The sequence below is a fragment of the Hypanus sabinus genome, chromosome 12, assembly GCF_030144855.1.
Source record: "Hypanus sabinus isolate sHypSab1 chromosome 12, sHypSab1.hap1, whole genome shotgun sequence".
In the NCBI taxonomy this organism is placed as follows: domain Eukaryota; kingdom Metazoa; phylum Chordata; class Chondrichthyes; order Myliobatiformes; family Dasyatidae; genus Hypanus; species Hypanus sabinus.
The window spans coordinates 23,212,914-23,239,055 of record NC_082717.1 but is presented as its reverse complement, the minus strand read 5'-3'; the positions used below and the strand labels follow the sequence as shown (position 1 = coordinate 23,239,055).

The 26,142-nt window shown below is 41.5% G+C and overlaps 1 protein-coding gene across 1 annotated transcript in view; it reads right to left on the bottom strand.

The window, feature by feature from the left end:
* ryr2a (ryanodine receptor 2a (cardiac)) overlaps window positions 1-26,142 on the bottom strand; it is a 444,870-nt gene that overhangs the window by 14,011 nt on the left and 404,717 nt on the right. The window contains exons 89-92 of the mRNA XM_059985674.1: window positions 12,985-13,045; window positions 5,805-5,951; window positions 4,669-4,803; window positions 3,511-3,667 (exon numbers count right to left, since the gene is read on the bottom strand). Coding sequence (XP_059841657.1) covers window positions 3,511-3,667; window positions 4,669-4,803; window positions 5,805-5,951; window positions 12,985-13,045 — 500 coding nt within the window. The remainder of the gene's footprint in view (window positions 1-3,510; window positions 3,668-4,668; window positions 4,804-5,804; window positions 5,952-12,984; window positions 13,046-26,142) is intronic.

Here is a 26,142-nt window from a genome sequence, read left to right as displayed (position 1 = left end):
TCCTCCAGCCCTGTATCTCGTTCACCAAACAACTTCCCAGCTCTTTATTTCACCCCTTCCTCTCTCCCAGTTTCACCAAATACCTTGTGTTTCTTCCTCTCCACCACCTCCCCCATTCCCACCCTCTAACTCAGACTCCTCATCTTCTTTTTCCAGCCCTGATGAAAAATCTTGGCCCAAAATAGACGCTGCCTGGCCTGCTAAGTTCCTCCAGCGTTTTGTGCGTGTCACTTAATTTTTTCCTCTTTTTGCACTACTTATTTAATTTAATTTTTGCTAGCGATACTACTGGTAAATTATATTTTTTATTATATACTGCAATGTTTTGCTACTGCAAAACAACAAATTTCACAATACATGCACGTGATATTATTACATTTGATTCTGATGAATAGTAACGTTCTTCCAGGACGCCTGAGAAAAACAATTATTTTCAATGTAATTGCTAATGTTTTTAAAAAAAGGACTGAAAGAAGTTCTATTGAAAGGAGTTCAGGATCATAATCTTCTGGATTGAAAGATACATACACTTTATTAGTTACAGAAGTAGGCCTCACAAAGTTTTGGACATATTCATTGCAATTTTGGTTAATATATCAGGCATAGTTATTGCCACATGTGTTTTTTGTTTTTGTGTTCTCTTCATAGAAGTAATCTATGTATTATTCATTGATAAATAAAGTTTGAAGTGCTGGCTCTAACTCTTGTTGACAATAGCATTATCTCTGTAGTTCTTGGCCTCAAACCAAATAAAACAAAGCAAGGTCTTTTTACTCTTCTACTATTCATTGATCTCAATCTCGTAAATAGATAATCACTCACCTCCCACAGCTGTCAAGGGTACAAAGCAAAAGACATGCAAATCTGAGAAGCAAATGTCCTCTTTATCTTGGTTTTAAATTATCAACCTTTAATCCTGAGACTTTCTTCCCAAACATTTTCATAGCATCCAGTCACAAATTCTGTTGTTATTTAAATAAGGGTGGGATGGGGGTTGGGCAGTTAAATACAGCTCCACTCAATTGTTGCAACACACAAAATGCAGGAGGAACTTAGCAGGCCAGGCAGCATCTCTGGAAAAGGGAGTAAACAGTCGACGTTTTGGGCTGAGACCCTTCATCGGGACGACAATCCTGATCAATTGTTGAGTATTATCTACACAACCAATTTTTCACTGAATCACAAATCTTGTGTCTGGTTTTTCTTTTCATTTACTCAAAGGTACTGGGGACCAATTTTAACTCTTGGAGTTCCAGCTGAAGAGAGTTTTCTAAATATGGACTGGGGGTTGAATCTGTCCTTCTGCTGCATGAAGTCTAACACTGAAATATTTAAAGTGTTGTTACTTGTAGAGATGGTGGGGAAAATTTAAACTTCATGGCATGAATGTAATTTAGGTGTAAACATGGTGACCAATGCCAACTATTCACATACACCCAATGGAGATGCAACATCTACTGTTTTGTGTCCTCATTTCCAACTGTCTTGAGGCACAAAGACTCCTTCCAGATAAGTTAAATGTGAAAAAGAAGGTAGTGGGAATACTCAGGAAGCCAGGCAGTGTCTGTGGAGAGAGAAAATGAGCTATGCTTCCATTCAGTAAACATTCATCTTCAGTTCTGATGAAGGGCCATCACCTTGTTTCTCTGCCCATGTCTGCCTGATGTACTGAATATATCCAGCATGTTTTGTTATTTTTATTAAATATTTCAGATTTCCAGAGTGGCAAATCTGTGCTTTGAAAGCTTGTACTTTTTTCTAATATAATTCAATATGAGGTGCTACATTTTGGAAGGGAAACTGCAAAAAGGAAGTAGACAGTATATGGCACTAATCCTTAGGATCACTGAAGAATATTTGGATCTTGGAGTACAAGTCCATAGCTCTCTGCAAGTAGCAGCTCCAGGTAGGCAGTGCTGTAAAAAAGGTGCATGGCCCGCTTACCTTCAGCAATTGAGGCAATGAGTATAAAATTTGGTAACTCATGTTTCATTTGTATAAAACTTTGGTTAGGCCACATCAGGACCAAAGTTCTGGTCATGACATTGTAGGAAGGGAGGACGTGGAGAAGGCGCAAAAAAGGCTCACGAACGAGGATGTTGCTTGGATTGGAGAATATTATCTCCGAGGAGAAGTTGGACAAGATTGGATTGTATCCTCTAGATCATCAGAGGCTGAGGGACAATCTGATAGAATTATTTAAAATTATGACAGGCATAGGTAGGACAGATATTCAATGTGAAAGACTGGAGGGTTTGGCTTTAAGCTGAGAAGGGAAAAGATGAAGGAGAATTAGAATCAGGGTTAACATCACTGGCATATGTCATGAAACTTGTTAGCTTTGTGACAATACAATACAATGCAAAATAATAGAAAAGAAAAACTGGAATTACTATAAGTATATATATTATGTTAAATGAGATAGGTAGTTGAAGTAGTTATTTAAATTAGTTAACTTAAATAAGTAGTGCAAAAATAGAAATAAAAAAGTAGTGAGGTTGTGTTTAAGAGTCGCAGGATAATGATGCAGCTCTATAAAACTCTGGTTAGGCCACACTTGGAGTACTGTGTCCAGTTCTGGTCGCCTCACTATAGGAAGGATGTGGAAGCATTGGAAAGGGTACGGAGGAAATTTACCAGGATGCTGCCTGGTTTAGAGAGTATGCATTATGACCAGAGATTAAGGGAGCTAGGACTTTACCCTCTGGAGAGAAGGAGGATGAGAGGAGACATGATGGAGGTATACAAGATATTAAGAGGAATAGATAGAGTGGACAGCCAGCGCCTCTTCCCCAGGGCACCACTGCTCAGTACAAGAGGACATGGCTTTATGGTAAGGGGAGGGAAATTCAAGGGGGATATCAGAGGAAGGTTTTTTTACTCAGAGAGTAGTTGGTGCGTGGAATGCACTGCCTAAGTCAGTGGTGGAGGCAGATGCACTAGTGAAATTTAAGAGACTACTAGACAGGTAAATGGAGGAATTTAAGGTGGGGGGTTATATGGAGTCAGGGTTTAAGGGTCGGCACAGCATTGTGAGCCAAAGGGCCTGTACTATGCTGTATTGTTCTATGTTCTATGTTCTAGTGTTCATGGGTTCAACGTCTATTCAGAAATCAGATGGCAGAGGGGAAGGATTTGTTCCTGAATCATTCAGTGTGTGCCTTCAGGCTCCAGTACCTCCTTCCTGATGATAGCAATGACAAAAAAATTGCTAGGCATGCTTTTTTTAAATATAGAGAATGGTAGGTTCCTGGAATGTAGGGAGGTGCAGCAAACAAATATGATAACATTTAAGTTGCATTTCGACAAGAAAATGAAGACAATGAGTTTCAAACTATGTGCAGGCAGATGGCATTAATTTAAATGGGCATAACAGCACGGACACCATGAGCTGAATGGCCAGTATGTTCCAAAATTATATTTAGAGAGAAGTGCTAATATGGATAAAAAGTCATAAGATTGTGAACACCACCAATCAGTTATAAAATGTTCCAACACAGAATGTCATACCTTGAATGATGGCCAGCAGGATGACAATTACAAAGAAGAAGAAGGTGATGTCAAAAATGATTCGATAGATTTCATATTCATCCCCAGCAGGATCTTCAATCTCATCGCCGATGCCTCCACCAGCACGGACACCCACATACATGTGGAACATATAACACTGCAAAAGAAATCACAGCTCAGTCAGCGTGATATTGCCATAACCAGAGAGATCTCTGAACTTTCCACTTTGTCATTCCTTTCTACTAAACATGATCAACCATCATTTCATTTCAACAGAACTGGCACTAGAAAATTCACAGTCTGAAGACTTGCGTATGGACACAATGAAGGAACATATTAGGTCTCTTTCAGTAAATTTCAAAGATTCAATGAAGCCATTTTCAACATATTTGCACTTTTCTACCACCTCCTTTGGTCAAATGATAACATTTGGTGTTGGTAATCACAAGTTGCTCTTCAGTCATGTCTCTAAAAGCCAGTTGCAGTGTGGATGACCCATGCAATGCAGCTTCCAGGTGGATTTTCATCGAGGGTTTCCTGCTCAATTAAAATTCAGAGAAAAAACACGGGGGGGGGGGGATCCTATGAAATCATACTAGTCTGTGGGGGGTTGCCAATACAGAAGAGAGGATTTTTCACCAACATTTTTCCTCAAACAGTGTAAAAATGGTCTAAAGGTCATTGTAAATTGTGCTGTGATTAGGCAAGGATTAAATCAAGGGATTGCTGGGTAACAAGGCCCAAAGGGTTGTAAGGGCCTATTCTGCACTGTATCTCAGTAAATAAATTAAATAAATAAATGAAGCAGGGGAATCACAAACAAAGGGTCACAGTTTCCGAACTGGCAGCTTCCCACTTGAATCAGACATGAGGAATGTCTTCTCTCAGTGGGACATGAATCTCTACATCCCAGAGAGAGCAATGGGGACTGACACACTGAAGATTTTAGATGGTCAAATTTTTTGACTCAAGAAATCAAGAGTAACAAGAAACAGTAAATTAGTGGAGTTGAAGCTCAAGTCAGATCAACCACAATCTTACTGAACAGCAGGAGCAACAGTCAGAAAGGTCTACTCCCTATGTTCTTTTGTATGGTTTAGGAGTGAAATCAAACACAAATTAGTCAGTGAACTCAGTCACAAGCAGGAGGCCACTTACGGTCAGCATATCATCACACTTCATATCTGGTGTGTCTCCATCTTCACTTTTGTTGTAGAATTTCCGGAAGAAATTAAAAGCAACCACGGTGTACAGGTACACCACGACAGCTAGCAAGCCCACTGTTAAAACCAGCTGCATGGGAGTAAGGAGAGATTTGCAATGTCAAGTCAGTATTTAATAATTAATGTTCATATATTACAAAAAAAGCATATGGTTTGCTTGCAGTGGACTGTTTTGCAAGCAACTTAAAAAGACAATCTGGGGAAAGGTCTTTCTAATTATTCCTTAATGTTTCATTCATTCACTTTGTGTTTGCCTGGTTCGTTTGGCCATATTTGAGGAACTGAATAGTAATGCAACAGGTCAAGCTCCTGTTGTACAGCTCCGGTGATCCAGGTTCAATACTGACCTCTAGTGACTTTTGCATCATGTTTGCATACTCTCCCTTTGATTGCGTAAGGTGCTCCATTTTGCCACTTTCTCTCACAAACGCTTGGCATGGCAGGTTAATTGGTCATTGTAAATTTTCCCTAATGCATGACAGATCCTGGGGTAAGTGGGGATTAGATCAGGATGAGTATAAAAAGCTGCTTGTCAGACAGCATAGGCCGAAGAGCTGTTTCCATACCACATGATTCTGTATTTAATGTTAATTATAAATATTGTCCAGGTGCAACAACGGGGGGCCTGGAAGTGCCTGTCTGTTAGGTGAGGGAGAGGATGGGTAAGGTGCTTGTTTTCACTATTGTTGTCTTCTTATTGTTCTGTAGTAGTTGATGTTGCTGCTTGTGCTGTTCTGTTGAACATCGTGCATACGCTATGTTGGCGCTGGCATGTATGGCGCCCTTGAGAGTTGCTCTTGGCATGTCCTTGGCTGACTTGGTTGTTGATGCAGACAACACATTTTACTATATGTTTCAATGTACTTGTGATAAATAAATCTGAATTCATCTGACACATTGCTTAATAACATGTGTACTTAAATTAGTATATATAGATCTTCATGTTTTTCATTTCAAGTTTAAAGAACTACCTGGTAAGACCTATCTCATGATATTAGTGGATTTTGCATTCTCCTAGTAGTCAACTATCACGATTTTAAATGTAAAAACACACCAACCATATTTTGATACCTGTTTTCCATTATGCGTCACTGAAGAAAGGATGGTACGCAAAGTTTTAAATCCCATCGCAATATCCAGCAGATGAGCAGCAAAGAAAAAGTTGTTGTAATGTCCCAGAACTGACATGGTCATGTACCAGGCAAGGTACAAGAAGGACTGCAAACAAAGAAATAGAAATTACAAATGGGCAACAGCAGAAATGCAGTGAAATGCGGTAAAATCTTATTGAATGTAGTAAAATTCTGATTATACTTTATACTGGAAACCTTTATCAGCACCAACTTGCTGTTCTTTAAAGATGCTACTTATTTGCATGCTGATCGTTGTCTTACAATTTTGTAATTTTGTCTTTTGCACTGTACTGTAGTGATTCAAGGGAGTGGCTCATCCCCACCTTCTCGAGTGCCTTGACTACAAATCCAAATCCCAAAAACATGAATAAATTAAACAAAATCTTTGGTACACAGTCAGCTTCCAACATAAATAGAAAGCAGATGGCACACTGTACAGTAAAGATGAAATACGAAAGTAAGCTAGCAAATAATAGTAAAGAGATACAAAAAGTTTCTTCAGATAAAGTGAGAGAGAGAAGAGCGGATATCAGACCACTGAAAAAGAATGCTGGAGAGGTAGTAATAGGAATCAAGGAAATGGCGGATGAATTTCAGAAGTATTTTGCCTCTATTCACTGTGGAAGCCACTAACAGGATGGTTGTCAGGGGTCAGAAGTGTGTGCAGTTGCTATAATGAAGGAAAAGGTTCTTGGGAAACTGCAAGGTCTGAAGGTAGATAAGACACTTGGACGAGATGATGTACACGTTAGGGTTCTGAAGGAGGAGGCTGAAGGGATTGTGGTAGCATTATAATGAGATTTCAAGAATCACTGGATACTGGAATGTTTCAGGAACACTGGGTAATTGCAAATGTCGCTCCGCTCTTCAAGAAGGGAGACAGGCAGAAGAAAGGAAATTATAGGCCAATTAGTCTGACCTCAGTGGTAGGGAGGATGTTGGAGTCGACAGTTAAGGCTGTGGTTTCAAGGTACTTGGAGGCACATGATGAAATATGTCACAGTCAGCATCCTTAAGGGGAAATCTTGCCTGACAAACCTGTTGGAATTATTTGAGAAAATAACAAGTAGGATAGACAAAGGAGAATCAGTTGATGTTGTGTATTTGGATTTTCAGAAGGCCTACTGAAAGGTGCCACACATGAGGTTGCTTAACAAATTACAAGTCCGTGGTATTACAGAAAAGATTCTAGCATGGATAAAGCAGTGGCTGATTGGCAGGTGACAAAGAGTGAGAATAAAAGGGAGCCTTTCCTTGTTGCCAGCCAGTGACTAGTTCCACAGGCTACAGAAGGACTTAAAACAGATTAGAAAAGCAAAGAGGTGGCAGATGGAGTACATTTTCAGGAAGTAGAAAATGCACTTTAGTAGAAAAAATAAAAGGGTAGACCATTTTCTAGTGGAGAGAAGATTCAAAAATCTGAAGTGCAAAGGGAACAGGGAGTCCTCATGCAGGATTCCCCAGAGGTTAATTTGCAGGTTGAGTCTGTGGTGAGGAAGGCAAATGCAATGATGACATTCATTTCAAGAAGACTAGACTATAAAAGCAAGGATGTAATGCTGAGAATTTATAAGCATTGGTGAGGCTTCACTTGAAATATCGTGAGCAGTTTTAGCCCCTTATCTTAGAAAGGATGAGCTGACGCTGGTGAGTGCTTAAAGGAGGTTCACGAAAATGATTCTGGGATTGAACTGCCTGTCGTATGAAGAGCGTTTGATGGCTCTGGGCCCATGCTCACTAGAATTCTGAAGAATGAGAGGTGACCTCATTGAAACCTATCAAATGTTGAAAGGCCTCTGTAGAGTCAATAAGGAGAGGACGTTTCCTATGGTGGGAGAGTCTGGGAGAAGCGGACACCGCCTCAGAATAGAGGGGCATCCTTTTCTAATAGAGATGAGAAGGAATTGCTTTAGCCAGAGATTGGTGTATCTGTGGCATTTGTTAGCACCGGTGGCTGTGGGGGCCAAGTCTTTATGTATATTTAAGGCAAAGGTTGATCGATTCTCGATTGGTCAGGGAATGAAGGGATACAGTGAGAAGGCAGGAGACTGGAGCTGAGAGGGAAAGTGGATCAGCCATGATGAAATGGCACAGCAGACTCGATGAGGCAAATGGCTTTATTCTAATCCAATACCTTATGGTCTTGTAGTCTTATATTTCAAGACTTCCACAGCAGCCATTTCACAAACCAATTCCATGGAATAGCTGCTATTGTTATTCCAGGGAATCAAAACAATCGCATGAGGTTCCTAAATGGGTTCCATAATACATTCTAACACTGTCCTATATATAATAAATAAAATGTGCCTGTGTTTTCTGCCATGGGAATTGCTGACCGGGTATTGATGATTTCTAGTAAAATTATAGTAGAATAATTAAAGTATCACATAGGAAGTCCAGGTCAAAATATTCTAGAACATAGAAAACCTACAACACAATACAGGCCCTTTGGCGCACAAGGCTGTGCCAAATATGTCCTTACCTTAGAACTACCTAGGCTTTACCCATAGCCCTCTATTTTTCTAAGCTCCATGTAGCCATCCAGGAGTCTCTTAAAAGACCCTATCATTTCCGCCTCCACCACTGCCACCGGCAGCCCATCCCATGCACTCACCACTCTTTGTGTAAAAGAACTTACTCCTGACATCTCCTCAGTACCTACTTCCAAGCACCTTAAACCTATGCCCTCTTGTGCTAGCCATTCCAGCCCTGGGGAAAAACCTCTAACCATCCACACTATCAATGCCTCTCATCATCTTGTACACCTCTGTCAGGTCACCTCTCATCCTCCATTGCTCTTATATAACATTTGATAATTGTACCTATAATTTTTGAAAGTGCTGCTTAAGTCGATGACTGATGAAAACCAACCATTTTCATTTACCATATCTAGTTAAGGTAAATAGCTCCATTTACTTGCAATGCTCCCACGTGGGTAAATGGGATTTGCAGATGAGAAGAAAGGAAGGGAAATTCCATATTATCATTGGAAATTGTACCAAAATCCCACCTGGAATTCTTCTACGTTTGATTGCCTCCTGAGAATCATACATGCTGAGATTATGTCAATCAAATTATTCTTGAAATTCTGCTTAAGCTGTGCTTAATTCGTGTCTCTAGTTTAAAGAAATGAGTACTGAATGATTTAACTTTAATTATCTTGCTTGCTTGTTTTTGACATGAACGGTTTGTCAGTTTATAGCAAATACTGTCACTGAACACTCAGCAATCTCAATTGCTACTTCCAGGATATCAAACTTTCCTTCCAGTATAACTTTTTAAAAGTTTATTTTTAGAGATACAGCACAGATTTACAGGGGCTCCACAGATTCCTCAGTTAATGGTAGGAGTCCATGGCATAAAAAAGTTTGGCAACCCCTGGCACAGAACTATTCCTTCTGGCCCAACAAACCATGGCACCCAGCAACCCATCTATTTAACACTAGTCTAATCAAGGGACAATTTACAATGACCAATTAACCTACTAAACGGTACGTGTTTGGACTGTGGGAGGAATCCAGAGCACTCAAAGGAAACCCAAGTGCTCAAGGGGAGAATATATAAATTCGTTACAGACGGCGCTGGATTTGAAATCTGAGCTCCGATGCCTGGGCTATAAGAGTGTCATGATAACCATAGCACTCCAATCATAATGAGTATGAAATAAAGCTGGGGTGCCTGTAAGCTGTGGGGGTCAAGCTTATAATAAATCCAGTGTTTTGTTCTTATTATATTCTGGGACAGATAGGGATAAAGATTCTTGAAAATACAAGTTTAATCACCAGCATGGAAGTTTGCTAAGTCAAATTTAAATTCCCATGTGGGAATTAAAAGCTGGTGCCCATAAAGTTAATGAGGCAATGCAGAACAATGATGGAGGGAATGAAGTTCATGTTGGTTGTTGGGATTTTCAGAAGATATTTTACAGAATTCCATTCTGACTCCTCTCCTTTCTCCCAGTTGTCACTTCAGATCAGGCTGCACAAAATTCAGGCATGTTCACAACTATTGATATATCAGCATCTCAGCTGGAGTGAGGACGGTTTGCAGAATAGCCCTGCACATCAATGCACACTGATGACATGCGGACCATGTGGACCTCTCTTGCATGAATTGCAGCTTCATTATTTAAACATGCAGGCCTTTATTGTTGGAATCCAGTTCCTTGGCTAGCCCAAGAGTCACTGATCTGACTCCTTGAGTGGGCCATTCCAAAAACCGCTCAGCCTGACGGTCAACACTTCCAACCACTTTAAGTGGTGATCAATCAGCAGAAGGGAACACTCCAATACCGGTCAAAAGAAGATGAATTGAATCTGCTAAGAGGAACACTTTTCATTGTAGTTGTGGGCAGCTTTAGCCTGCTGTTCAGACACGGTAAGCAGGACATTATCAGATTTTTAATATCCTGAGCAAACATAAATCAGTGCCAACAGAATCTGGATGATTTCCATACACTGAGTATGAACACCCACCAATACACAAGCACCCTCGGGATCAGCACTCAGTAGCCCCATTTTGGATAGCTTCATACCATGCACAAAGAGCTCATCCCATGTCCTGTAGGGAGGTCTTATCATTCTCATTCATTCACATCTCCAGTTCAATTTGCCTTCATGAATTTTCTTGGACAGCTCCCTTGGTGGCTGTGGCAACCTCTTCAACTGTCTCTGGAAAATCCTCTTCAACAACTTGATCGTGAAGTATATCCAGTTCCATGTCGTCTCCTTATAAACCAGCTGTAACGGGACATCACTTCAGCATTCCACTTCGAGGTGCAGTCCAGTCCAGGTTTGGCAGCAGGATGGACCACCATGGTGATGGTGGAGCCATCATTGGGAGAATGGCTTCTAAACTTGTTACCAGAAACTCATCTTGCGTGTTCAGTATGAAAAACATGCTCGCCTAGGACTCTGCCCAAGTAAACCAAGAATTACTGGCTAGAGCCTCTTGTCCTATTTGTGCTGTTTTTCTCAGTGCAGGGGAGAGTGCAGGAAGCTGCACAGTTGTTAGCTCATGGGCTTACTCTATGATTGTAGATGCTCCACAGCTTGTAACTTTCCTGGTACATTATGATACACAAGGCATTACAGCAGCAGGGATTTCTGCTAACCATTATGGATCAGGAAAGGTTCATTACTAAGCTTGGCACGTGGCTCTGTATATCTTATCTGTCCCCTTGTACACTTCAGCTACAGCAGTGATTCCCAATAGGGGCTACACGTCCTGATGGAATGCTAGGGGAAACAGAAGTTGTCGGGGGTGTTCAAGATTCTGGGGGGGGGGGCGCAGAATGCAACACCGGAATGCAGTCACAGTTTCTCTTCATGGAAAGTATGGCACACTCTTTCACTGATGGTGATTTGCTAGAGTACTGCTTACACCTTCAGTCACTGAAGAAGGATTTTCAGAATCGATTCAAAGATTTGAAATTCCAGACTTTGTAGTTAACCCATTTATTTTTAAGGTGTAAGAACAGGAAGAGACTGCAAGAAGTATTTAATAAAATTCAGAGTAAAGAAGCAAAAATTCTTTTTAAAAATGTTGGTTTTTGTGGAAATGTAGCTACACTGTCATACAAAGTTTCCTGGTCTTTGGAGAAGAGCCAAACTGCTCTTCATTGCATTTCCATCCTTCTACCTTGTTGAGCCTTCACTGCAGTGAACCCCATGCTCACACAAAAAAAGAACCCAGAAACTACTTGGATATTGTAACGCATGGGGAATTAAGGCTTTTGCTGTCACAACTTGAATCAGATATTCAGATATTTCAACTCTAAGTTCACAGATCACATTGATATCAAAGCTGCTGTATAGCAAACAGATACTGTGTAAGCTAAGTTTAAAAACAAATAAAAATTTAAAGCACTATCATTTTTCTCACGTTAGCATATGCCTTTACACTATGGGGAGCCGGACAGTATATTGTGACTAAGAGGGGCATTGGCAAGTATGAAGGTGCTTTGGGGGGGGCATTGGACTAAAAAGGGTTGGAAACAGTGATCTAGGGCACTCATTTGTGTAATAACTTGTGAAAGATGTTTAATGTGGTGGTCAAACTCAGAAGAAATTGAGTAACACTGGAACAATCCAAGGAAGGAGTGAAAATTCACATCAGTGGACCCTCTTGCATCCAAAACAACATGCATCTTTTCCCAGACACTCCTTACAACCTTTCTGATTTTGAACTCCACATCACTCATTTTGGGCTGCACTGATACACTTCTGTTTCAACTGAGCTGTATATTCTGTAAGCTGCTGACTTCAAACACTCCCTGCCCAGAATCCAATAGTAAACTAATTAAAACTTCTCAAAGACTTCCTGTCCGAGTTGGAGAGGAGATAATCCCTTTTTGGATGTGATAGGAGTAGAAAAAGACAAGTGCAATTGAGTCTTCCATGGTTGTTGTGGATACCAAATTCCACCTAGCCTACCAAATGGGTTGGACAAAGAACTCATCCAACTGTTGAAAACAGAACATTCATGTGTGGCTTCGAGGATTCAAGAAAAGCAGTATTATATTTCATTACTTTATTACATCACAGGCACCTCAGTAATGTAGCAGTTAGTGCAACACTACTACAGCTCGAGGCATCAGTTTGGAGTTCAGTTTCAACGTCCTCTCACAGTCCAAAGACATATCATTTAGTAGTTTAATTGGTCATTGTAATTTTCTTGTGATGAAGAAAGGGTTAAATCAGTGGGTTGTTGGTGGTGCAACTCGAAAGGCTAACTTGGCCTATTCCACACTGTTATCTCTAGACAAATGGATAAATAAATCTTCTACATTTTGTCCTCATCTATCTAAAAGACTTTTATCATTGCCAACAATTATTAAAGAACCCTCTCAAGAACATCTCTAAGGAGAATGCCATTGATTTTCAAACAGTCTCTAGCCACTGTAGCTTCTAAAATTGTAATTGTGAAAGTTCAAGGGAAAATATAATTGTGAAAAGACACACAGACAAGCACACACACACAAAAACAGCACTGACTGAAACCATGAAACAATCATTAGTTAATGATGACACTTCTTATACCTGAACATTATCCTTGTATTTCTGAAAAATATTTGACTCAGGAAAACGTTTAGCTTCTGGCATCCATTTTTTACTTACATTGTCTGTAAACACCACTCCCAACTTCCAGATCTGATACTTGATATCAATAGAGTTAAGTCTGTAGGAAACAAAACAAATTCAGTTGATTTAGATTTAAAAACTGAAAGACAATGGACATTTACAAAATGGAGAAGATAACAGCATCTGTTAATCTTAAGCTGGAACAATTTGATTCATACCAGGAAAAATGGTTTAACTACATAATGCCTTATAGGCCTGATTTTATTCTCACAAATCAATGAATCTGTTGTAAAAAAAAAGATCACTCCCTACTTGTACATAGTTCTTTCCTTTTGCTTGTTTATTTCTTTCCACTCTTTTCTATCAGTGTATACCCCAGATAAATACTTTGTGGAGATTTGTGACATATATGATTATATGATATATATGTACAATGTCTGAAATACATCTTATGGAAATGTTTGTTTGATGAACTTCAATAAAAAAATAAATTTCAAAAAAAAAATGAAAGACTCCAATGGATAAGAAATACTTCCCAGAAAATCGACCAGGAACAGAGGGGAAAATACCGAGGAAGATTAGAACTTTTATTCACTGGTAGATTAAAAGACAAGTTAAAGCCATTTTACCATCCATCCTTTATGAATAGATAAATCCACAGGGATAATATTGATACTTCAGTGTGGACCGTATCCTATAGTACTGCTGCGATATGGCAAGAGCAAACAGCATTCATATAATGCTTTATGACAGTAATTCATAGGAATACTTTCTAACAAAATTTGATAGATAGCTACATAAAAAGATGATATTATGTGCAACTTGGTCAGTGGTCCGTTTTAAGAAATGACTTCAGAGAATCACAATAACAGTATGGTTACAGCACAGAAAGCCATTCAGCTGGTAAAGTCAGGACCAGCTCTTTGCAGAAAAATTCAGATGAATCTAAGCCCTTGTGTTTTCCTCTTGTTCCTGAGAATTCTTCGGACACCATTAATCTGTCTCCACTACTACATCCGACAGTGCAGTTCACACATTACTCACAGCATGAAAATATCTTTAACATCACTTTTGCTAGTCACTTTCATTCTATAATCACATGTCTTGACATTTTAAACCTATGGGAATAATTTACTTCAGTTAACTCTATCCATAATCCTTCATGATCTTGATCATAACTCCTCACAGCTGTCACTGTGCCCAGGAGAACATCCCAAGATGTTTCAGTTTATCCACATCTTTAAAGGTCTCTTGCTGCTGCAATATTTTAGGTAACTCTCTTCTGCACGTTCTCCAAAGACTTCCCTTCTTTCATAAATTGTGGTGAACTAGAGCTTAATCAAAATTAATCATGACTTTATAGATTTTATATTTATAAGTACCATTATCCCATAGGATCTTTCAACTACTATCTTTCATCCCAATACTTTCTGATTCTCAATTCTGCCTTCTACTTTTCAATTCCAAATGAAGGGTCTTGGCCCTAAACATCAACTGTTCATTTCTCTCCATAGATGCTGCCTGACCTACTGAGTTCCTCCAGCATCCACAGACTCTCTTCTCTTTGTGTTCTCACCAGCCTGCCAGTTTCAAGAACTAGGACCCTAGTCAGACCCCACTTGGAGTACTGTGCTCAGTTCTGGTCGCCCCACTATAGGAAGGATGTGGGAAATCATAGAAAGGGTGCAGAGGAGATTTACAAGGGTGTTGCCTGGATTGGGGAGCATGCCTTATGAGAATAGGTTGCGTGAGCTTGACCTTTTCTCCTTGGAGCGATGGAGGATAAGAGGTGACCTGATAGAGGTGTACGAGATGATGAGAGGATAGTCAGAGGCCTTTCCCTAGGGCTGAAATGGCTAGCATGAGAGGGTGTAGTTTTAAGGTTCTTGGAAGTAGGTACAGAGGAGATGTCAGGGGCAACTTTTATTACGCAGTGAGTGGTGAGTGCGTGGAATGGGCTATCTGCAACAGTGGTGGAGGTGGAAATGATAGGGTCTTTTAAAAGACTCCTGGATAGTTACTTGGAGCTCAGAAAAATACAGGGCTATGGGTAACCCTAGGTAATTTCTAAGGTAAGGACATGCTCGGCACAGATTTGTGGGCTGAAGGGCCTGTATTGTGCTCTAGGTTTTCTATGTTTCTACATACAGTACAGTATACCACCTGATTATTTTGTTCAAGTCTCCCTTTTAGATTCAATGTTACAATTGAATGCATGGTGATAGAAAGGAGTAGACAAGGCAAATTTAATGAATTGAAGGCTAACCCTTCAAAATACGAGGGTGATTGATAAGTTTGTGGCCTAAGGTATAAGAATTCAATTTTAGAAAACCTAGTACATTTATTTTTCAACATAGTCCCCTCTTACATTTACACACTTAGTCCAGTAGTTGTGAAGCATACAGATTTTAGACCTCCAGAAAGTGTCCTCAACAGGGGTGATTGATAAGGTTGTGGCCTAAGGTAGAAGGAGATGAGTTTTGAACTTCAAACCTTCTGCATAAACACTCAAAGAGTTCACCTGCATGTGCATGTAAAGAGAGCTGTATAACTCATCTCCTTCTACCTTAGGCCACAAACTTATCAATCACCTCTCATAGGTGAGGCGGCAAAATAGAATTTTTATGCTGATACACTAGAGAAAATGAGGACAAAAACCCTTATGTTCAGTATTAATAAGATCATGGAATTAATTGTGGACTTCAGGAAGGAGAAGTCAAGGGAAAACACATCAGGATGGAAGGAGTGAGTAATTTCAAGTTCCTGGGTGTCAACATCTCTGAAGATATAGCCTGGGTATATATATTTCTTAGTGTAATTTGTATTTTTTAAGGTATTGCACTATACTGCTGCAACAACCACAAAATAACAAATTTCTTAATATACGTTTGTCATATTAAACCTCATTCTGGCACAGATAAGGCCATTGGGAGATGGGATAAAGGCCATAATGGAAATAGATACTGCAAACACAAATAAACAATTCCTTCAGGTGCAGGGATAAAGGCCGGGAATTAAAGTACCGAGATTTTGGGGTTTTGTAGGGTTAGTGGAGAGGGTGAACAAAGGGAAGGTGAAGATGAGAAGGGATCTCTAAAAGAAAGCAAATTTTAAAACTGAAATATTACCTCTGGCTCAACACTCATGCTAACAAAGTTTCCCATCTGAAATAGTCTCTTTTTCCTGTGCTTGGTTCCTATCTCTCAAAGTATTTTCTATTCATGCACCTGCATAAGCACTTTCTAAAGTTCATAGTTGTACTCACCTCCTCTTCCATAAATCCAACACTCTCTATGTGGAAAACATACACCACACAACCTTTCACTTTAAAAATCTCCCTATCCTAGGAGAAAAGACATTATCCAAGATCCTTATGATTTTATACAGTATATCTCTATAAAGACAAACCTCAGCTTCCTGCACACTAGAAAAAAAAACATAGCCCCAGGCTATCCATTCTCTCCTTATTTTACTGTTGGTAGCACTTTGACCTCAGTACAGAGTCTGTACAGAGTCCACTTCAAATTCAGCTGCTCACAGAAATTCATCTTTGTTTTCTGTTTCCTCTACAAAAGCCTGTAGACCATGATACTAACAAAAGGGTTTACAACAGAACCAGCCTCTGTGAAGACTGAAACCAAACAAAGCTATGTCACTGAACCATCGCTGGCTTGGCCATTTCATACCTCACCACTAACAACAGCCTGACAACAGGTGTCTGAATCTGATGCTCCATTCTAAGTTCTGTCATGGAAAGAGATTACTGGCTGGATTCATGTAATGTCCTCTAAGGTTCCTTGAAGAAAGGCAACGTGCCACTGCTTCCTTCAAGTCGATGATTATTGACCACTCAAAGGGAGGAGCATTGGCATGGTACTGAGAACCTCAAAGCCATCCATCAGGAACCACAGAAACCTCATGGAATCAATGGGAAGAGTGCACCACACCCCAAACTGGAAACCTACCTGCCTGGTTAAGATGATGCTACCGAACGGATGCGACTGTACTCTGATAGTTAAAAAGAAAAGAAGTCTGACTAAAAACATTGCTAAAAGTACTTTTTCTGAGGTAACTTGTGTTAAACTATTGCTGCCAACAGTGAAGGGGCAAATGAGGAGCTGAGATAGTGTGCTACAGAATCAATGCAGATAGAGTTCCAATGCCCACCAAACTGGCCCAGGTGTGAGGTCGGATTGCTCTGGGTAACGAGCTGACTTGAAGAGCTTGAGAGCGGCTTTGGGCTGGAACACAACATCTGGGACCAGAGTGAGTTGCTGGGTAGTGTAGTCTAAGCCTGGAGCCTTTTGTAACGGCAGTGCCTGAGTCTTAGTGTGAGGTAAAATGCATCGTTTAGACAAACTAAATTCCAGCCCAGATCAGAGGTGAGAGCCGATTTCATACACTCTCTGCGGTTTTTGCTCCTCCCTGCAGTGCTCCAGAGATTTTCACTGTCCGTTGTTTGGTCAATTTAAACGCCAGCCCAGATAGACTGAAAAGACAGGGTGTCAGGATCTGGGACGAGAGCCGATTTTGCTTATTCTCTGTGATGGTCACTCCTGTCTCCATGGTGCTGAGCTGAGAAAGAGTGCCCCAGTTGCCGTCTCCATGGTGCTGAGGTGGGAAAGAGTGCCCCAGTTGCTGTCTCCATGGTGCTGAGGTGGGAAAGAGTGCCCCAGTTGCCGTCTCCATGGTGCTGAGCTGAGAAAGAGTGCCCCAGTTGCCGTCTCCATGGTGCTGAGGTGGGAAAGAGTGCCCCAGTTGCCGTCTCCATGGTGCTGAGCTGAGAAAGAGTGCCCCAGTTGCCGTCTCCATGGTGCTGAGGTGGGAAAGAGTGCCCCAGTTGCCGTCTCCATGGTGCTGAGCTGAGAAAGAGTGCCCCAGTTGCCGTCTCCATGGTGCTGAGGTGGGAAAGAGTGCCCCAGTTGCCGTCTCCATGGTGCTGAGGTGGGAAAGAGTGCCCCAGTTGCCGTCTCCATGGTGCTGAGCTGAGAAAGAGTGCCCCAGTTGCCGTCTCCATGGTGCTGAGGTGGGAAAGAGTGCCCCAGTTGCCGTCTCCATGGTGCTGAGGTGGGAAAGAGTGCCCCAGTTGCCGTCTCCATGGTGCTGAGGTGGGAAAGAGTGCCCCAGTTGCCGTCTCCATGGTGCTGAGGTGGGAAAGAGTGCCCCAGTTGCCGTCTCCATGGTGCTGAGCTGAGAAAGAGTGCCCCAGTTGCCGTCTCCATGGTGCTGAGGTGGGAAAGAGTGCCCCAGTTGCCGTCTCCATGGTGCTGAGGTGGGAAAGAGTGCCCCAGTTGCCGTCTCCATGGTGCTGAGCTGAGAAAGAGTGCCCCAGTTGCCGTCTCCATGGTGCTGAGGTGGGAAAGAGTGCCCCAGTTGCCGTCTCCATGGTGCTGAGGTGGGAAAGAGTGCCCCAGTTGCCGTCTCCATGGTGCTGAGGTGGGAAAGAGTGCCCCAGTTGCCGTCTCCATGGTGCTGAGGTGGGAAAGAGTGCCCCAGTTGCCGTCTCCATGGTGCTGAGCTGAGAAAGAGTGCCCCAGTTGCTGTCTCCATGGTGCTGAGGTGGGAAAGAGTGCCCCAGTTGCCGTCTCCATGGTGCTGAGGTGGGAAAGAGTGCCCCAGTTGCCGTCTCCATGGTGCTGAGGTGGGAAAGAGTGCCCCAGTTGCCGTCTCCATGGTGCTGAGCTGAGAAAGAGTGCCCCAGTTGCCGTCTCCATGGTGCTGAGGTGGGAAAGAGTGCCCCAGTTGCCGTCTCCATGGTGCTGAGGTGGGAAAGAGTGCCCCAGTTGCCGTCTCCATGGTGCTGAGGTGGGAAAGAGTGCCCCAGTTGCCGTCTCCATGGTGCTGAGGTGGGAAAGAGTGCCCCAGTTGCCGTCTCCATGGTGCTGAGGTGGGAAAGAGTGCCCCAGTTGCCGTCTCCATGGTGCTGAGGTGGGAAAGAGTGCCCCAGTTGCCGTCTCCATGGTGCTGAGCTGAGAAAGAGTGCCCCAGTTGCCGTCTCCATGGTGCTGAGGTGAGAAAGAGTGCCCCAGTTGCCGTCTCCATGGTGCTGAGGTGGGAAAGAGTGCCCCAGTTGCCGTCTCCATGGTGCTGAGGTGGGAAAGAGTGCCCCAGTTGCCGTCTCCATGGTGCTGAGGTGGGAAAGAGTGCCCCAGTTGCCGTCTCCATGGTGCTGAGGTGGGAAAGAGTGCCCCAGTTGCCGTCTCCATGGTGCTGAGGTGGGAAAGAGTGCCCCAGTTGCCGTCTCCATGGTGCTGAGGTGGGAAAGAGTGCCCCAGTTGCCGTCTCCATGGTGCTGAGGTGGGAAAGAGTGCCCCAGTTGCCGTCTCCATGGTGCTGAGGTGGGAAAGAGTGCCCCAGTTGCCGTCTCCATGGTGCTGAGGTGGGAAAGAGTGCCCCAGTTGCTGTGTTCTGTGCCCACTAATACGATGAACTGATAAGCGAGGCTTTGCGCCGACTCCAGGCTATTCTGGGTTCAGACCTGTCAACTCAATTTTGGTTTGGAGTGTTGTTGTTTACTTCAATTGTTTGCATGATTTGTATTTTTTTTTTCTTTCTCATGCGCATCTGGTGTTGTTTTTTATTTTTATTTTTATTGTTATTCTTTTTTTCTTTAAATTGGGTTCCTTCAGGTTTCTGGCTTTGTGGCGACTTGTGAGCAAGCAAATCTCAAGGTTGTATAATTTATACATTCTGTGATAATAAATGTACTTGAATCTTGAAACTTGAATTTCTTTGGGGGAGAAAATTTAAAGTCCTCACCATGACCAACAGAAACGTTGTTGAGTGAAATGTTATACCAAGCCATTCTGTTCAGGGGGAATGCAGGTGCGCTGCCCTCACTATTGATGTCCACATTTTGAAAAACAAATCTGAAAAAATAAGGCCAAGTTGATGGTAGGTAAGTTACTCTTTGATGCCATCAATCTGGACTAGCAATGATGATCGCCTGCAATTCAGGCATTCCTTGTGCTACACTCATGTTAGAAACAAACAAGCTCTGAAATGTTAGATTGCTCTGCTCCTTATGTCTTAGCTCTGTTATGTGAATTCAGTCACTCTGTGAGATCACCATGGATATCGGTGGTTTATGACATGGCTATTGAATTTGGAATCATGGACTTGGAGTTACACAGCTCAGAAACGAGCCCATTGGTCCAATTTGTCTCTGCCAAAAGAATTCCTACCCGAGCTGGTCTCAGTTGTCTGTGGTTGGCCCATATCCCTCTAAACCTTTTTCTATTCATGTACCTGTACACATTTCCTTTTTGTTATGATAGTACCCACCACAGCTCTTATTCAGTCAGTTCAATTCACATATCCACCACCTTCTGTATGAAAAATTGCCCCTCATGTCCCCTTTAAATCTAAATTGAATAATAAAAATATCGTATACTTCAGTGAATTCTAATGGTGGTCTCTGTGACTCAAATAGACATAATATTAGCTATTAGAAGCCAAGGCCAGCTAGCTGGTTAAGTGACTGAAATGTTGTAAGAACAAATCAAAGTCATGATGTAGTATCCAATAAAATATAGAATTTATTCATTGAAATCAGGGAAGAATGATTATCATGAAAACCTTTAGATCTTTCTAGAAATGGAACTGGAGTTCACGAATTTTCCATAATCAACACTGCATCTAGACTGCAAATAGTTGTTTTTAATGGGCAATGAAAGGGCTTAGCAAACCACTTGGTTATAAACAGTTATCACAACGTCATAGAGAAGTACTGTACAGAAACATGCCCTTCAGCCCATCTGATCCATGCTGAAACCATTTAAACTGCCTCCCCCCAATGACCTGCACTACTAACCCTACTATCCATGTAGCTATCCAAACTTCTCTTGAACGTTGAAATCAAGCTCATTCCACATGCCCATGACCCTCTGAGTGAAGAAGTTTTCCTTATGTACCCCTTAAACTTCTCACCTTTCATGCTTAACCTATGATCTCTGGTTGTCGTCCCTCCCAACCTCAGTGGAAAAAGCCTACTTGTCTATACCCTATCTATACCCCTCATAATTTTGTATACCTCTATCAAATCTCCTCTCAGTCTTCTAGGTTCCAAAGAATACACCCTAACCTATTCATTCTTTCCTTATAAATCAAGTCCTCCAAGCCTGGCAACATCCTTATGAACTTTCTTTGCACTCCTTCAATCCTATTTATATTTCTCTTGCAGATGAACAAAACTGCACACAATAAATGAGGCCTCACCAATGCCTTCTACAACTTCAACGTAACATCTTCCATATTCAATACATTGTTTTATGAAGGCCAATGTGCCAAAAACTTTCTTTATGATCCTATCTACCTGTGACATCACATTTAATGAATTATGTGCCTGTATTCCCAGACCCCTTTGTTCTACCACACTCCTCAGTACCCTACCGTTCACTGGGTAAGACCTACCCTGGTTAATCCTACCGAAGTACAAAACCTTACACCTGCCTGAATTAAATTCCATCTGTCATTTTTCTTCCATCTTCCCAGCTGATACAGATCCATCTGCAAGCCATGACAGCCTTCTTCACTGTCCACTCCACCCCCAATCTTTGTGTCATCTGCAAGTTTGCTAATCCAGTTAACCACACTATCATCCAGATCATTGATCTAGATAACAAACAACAAAGGACCAGCACCGATCCCTGTGGCACTCCACTAGTCACAGGCCACCAGTCAGAGAGGCAACCATAAACTACCACTCTCTGGCTTCTCCCACAAAGCCAATGTCTAATCCATTTTACTACCTCATCCTGAATGGTGAGTGACTGAAGCTTCTTGACATGCCTCCCATGTAGGTCCTTGTCAAGTGCCATACTGAAGTCCACGTAGACAACATCCACTGCCTTGCCTTCATCCACACATGGTAACTAAAAGGCCATAAGATCTTAAGACACAGGAGCAGAATTAGGCCATTCAGCCCATTGCGTCTGCTCCATTATTCTATCATGGCTGATCCCAGATCCCTTACACCTGCTTTCTTGTCATATCCTTTGACATCCTGACCAATCAAGAAACGATCAACTTCCACCTTAAATATACGCATGGACCTGGCCTCCGCTGCAGTCTATGGCAGAGCATTCCACAGATTTACTACTCTCTGGCTAAAAAAATTCCTCCTTACCTCTGTTCTAAAGGGTTGCCACTCAGTTCTGAGGCTGTGCCCTCTAGTTCTGGATACCCCCACCAAACAAAACGTACTCTCCACATCCACTCCACCTTGTCCTTTCAACATTCAGTAGGTTTCACTGAGATTCCCCCAAATACTTCTAAATTCCAAAGCTGCCAAAGACACATATATTAACCCCTTCATTCCTGGAATTATCCACATGAAAATCCTCTGGACTCTCTGCAATGGCAACACATCCTTTCTGAGACATGGGGCCTAAAACTGTTGACAATACTCAAAGTGCAGCCTGACTAGTGTCTTCTTGCTTTTATATTCTATTCGCATTGAAATAAATGCCAACATTACATTTAACTTCCTTACCACAGACTCAACCTGTAACTTAATCTTCTGGGATTCTTGCATGAGGACTCCTGAGCCTCTTTGCACCGCTGATATTTAAACTTCTCCCCGTTTAGATAATAGTCCACACTATTGTTCCTTTTACCAAAATGCATTATCATACATTTCCTCAAACTTCCTTGAAAAACTCTATTGGTTAGACATGACCAACAAAACACAAAACCATGTTGACTGTCCTTAATCAGTCCATATCTGTCCAAATCCTTCTATATCCAGTCCCTAGAATACTTTCCAATAACTTTCCCACAGCTGGCGTTAGACTCTCTGGCCTATAACTTCCTATTTCCGTTTAGTGCCTTTTTTAAGCAGCAGACCACCATTGGTTATCTGCCAACCCTCCAGTGCCTCTCCTGTCGCTAAAGATGTTTTAAATATCTCTGCTCGGGCCCAGGCAATTTCTGCACTTGCCTCCCATTGGGGTCGGGAGAATACTTTGTCAGGTCCTAGGGATATATCCACTGTGATTTGCTTCAGGGTAGGAAATATCTCCTCCTCTGCAATCCGTACAGGGTTCATGAATTTGATGCCACTCTGAATCCATCTCCTGAGTCAATACAGATGCAAAGAATGCATGTAGAGATCTCCCTCATCTGTTTTGGCTCCACACATGGATTACCATTCTGGACTTCCAGAGGACCAATTTTGTCCCATGCAATCTGTAGAATCCCTTAGGATTCTCTTTCACCTTGTCTGCTAGAGTAACTTCATGCCTTCCTGACTTTTATAAGTGTTCCCTAGCATTTCTTACACTTTATAAGCACCTCATTTGTTCCTACTTGCCTATACCTGCATTGTTCTTCACCATTTTTTCCCCCTCTTAGCCAGGGCCTCAATATCCCTTAAAAACTAAACTTCCTCAGACTTATCTTTACCTGACAGGCACATACAAGCTTTCTATTCTCAAGATTTCATTTTTAAAGGTTTCCCACTTTCCAAATACACCTTTCCCAGAAAACACCTTGTCCCAATTGACACTTGCCAGATCATTTACGATACCATCAAAATTAGCCTTTCTCCAATTTAGAATCTTAATCAGTGGACCAGACCCATCTTTTTGCATACTTACTTTGAAACTTATGGCATTGTGGTCAATGGATGTAAAGTGTTCCCCTACACAAACTTCTGTCTCCTGCCCTGCCTCATTGCCTTATAGCAGATCTAATGTCACACATTCTCTCAGTGGGACTTCCCTATAGTCTATACTAGACTGAACACATTTGACAAATTATATTCACATCTAGTCCTTTTACAGTATAAGGATCAGATTAAGAATGCTTTAAGGAAGTGCAAGATCAGACCTGGGGACCTGGAAGATGTTGTGGCTGACTGTAACACTTGGCGACAGCTGTGTAGGGACAGTGTTTGTATTCTGGAGATGGAAAGAACAATCTGAAGACAGCAGAAGAGAGCCAGGAGAAATGCAGCCATGGTTGCCATCACTACCACCTCTACCATATATACATGTCCCACCTGCAATAGACCCTGTGGGTCCAGGATAGGACTGTACAGTCACCAAAGATCTCACTGTTAAAAGAATGGACGTCGTCATCGGATTCCAATGGACAACCAAAGAAGAGAAGGTTTCAATGAGATTCCCCAAATAATTCTAAATTCCAGTATATTTTACAGTATAGGACTCCCAGTCAATAAGTGAAAAGTTAAAATCAACTTCTACAATAATAGTTATTATGCAAGAAATAAATCTCTGGCTTCTCAGAGCAACTACTAAATGTAGGTGACTGTTGATGATAAGTTCCATGTCCTCTGCAAGAGGTGTAGCGTCATATAAGCACAGACACTAGCCCTTTGACATGCCATGCCCATGTCAGCCATCTAGTACCCATCTGTACCAATCATATTTACTGGGCTCTTCAAACACTAAAGAACCCTAGACACTGTTAATTAAAGATACTTATAAAATAATGAAAATCACAACCAAAAGGAATAAAATTGTTCATTATTTAAAAACAAAATGGCTGACAATTCGCAACTCTGCACTTGTATATGGATTTGTTTTAAGAGCTGGTTAAGCAAAAAAAAAATTGGCAGTTTTACTTTGAAAGGAACACTTTATATTGAAATGTGATGATCCATTTCCAAGTAAATCAGCAAGATTTAATAGAGTTGCGATGATCTCAAGGGAAAAACATGCTCAATTTTCATAAGCCTATATTAGACCCAGTTATCTGATACCTCGGTAAGGATTTGAACTTTATCATTTGAAGCAACACAACAATCACTGAAGGAAAACCAAGAAAACCGGAAATAATTAATTTGATAAAAATAATAACTGAAGAAGGTTTTTTAATTTTCACATGCCTCTAAAAGACAGATGGAAGGTCATTTGTACTTTTATATAAACATGGTATATTCCGTTACTAACTTGGCAGAGTCACCTGGCTTTATTGAAGGGAGGAAGTCCTACTATCCTGTGGTTATTGACCGCAAGAAACTGAATCTCAGGGTGACATACATGTACTTTGATAATAAATTTACTTTGAACTTTGTTTAGTGATGTGTTTAGGTAAGTATTGGCACTGCCAAATTTCAGTGCCAATGTTCTTCAAAGCATTTTAACGAATGGATGGTCAGTGAGCTGGCATGGGAGGTGGGAGGATGCAGCAGAATTAAAACTTCTCCCAGGGATCTCTGATGTTGACATATACACGTTCTCCAGTTATTCATCTTAAATAAAATTAAGCTGTGGCTCTTAAGAGTTGTTTTTGTTTAAAAATGTCTTGAAGAAATATGTATAAACGTCATGAATAATTATGTTGAATCTTCAAAGGCAATAGCAAAGTTTCAGCTTGTGTAAAATCAAGAAACAGAGTAAGGTTGCTGATGAGTAATGTGTTTTATGTTGTGGAATTTCAACATTCACGAATTTTATGCCTGTTTATTCATGGACCAAGGATGTAGAAACAGGCCCTCAGTTGTTTGCCTGGTGTAATGACATTCAGGAGTCAAATTCTTCTGAAATTTGGCTTTCGAGTCCTATTGCTTTCATTCAACAACTGATCAGTCACAAGTAGCTGGGTGCCACTGCAGCACATCTGTTAGTGCAATGCTATTCCAGCTCAGGCATTCTGGACTTCAGTTCCAGCACCTTCGATAAGGAGTTGGTTCATTCTCCCTGTAACTGTGCGGGTTTCCTCCGAGTGCTCCAGTTTCCTTCTACAGTCCAAAGGTATACCAGTTAGTAGGCTCATTGGTCATTCTAAAGTGTCCTGTGATGAGGCTAGTGTTAAGTAGGTTGGTTGCTGAAGGATGCAGCTCATTGGGCTGGAAAGGCCTGTTCCATACTGTATCTCTAAATAAATAAATATATTTGTTAGGTTTCAACAAGTGCTCTGTTCAGTGGCAATAAGGGTTGGCAATTACACTGCAGTCCATGTCCCTTCAATAAATCAACAAAAACTCAAATTGAAACAATCTTAGGCATGCACTGAATTTGAATCATACACTGCAGTTGCTAACTTATCATTTTTAATTGGTTAAATCCAAGCATTAAACTGAAGGAATATGGCTGTGCTGTAGTGAGCATCCTAACAAATTGCATCATTGCACAGTATGGAAACTGTACTGCGGTGGACAGAAAGACTCTATAACAGGTAGTCAAAACTGCCCAGTGCCTACCCATCATCAAGGACATTCAAAGGAGC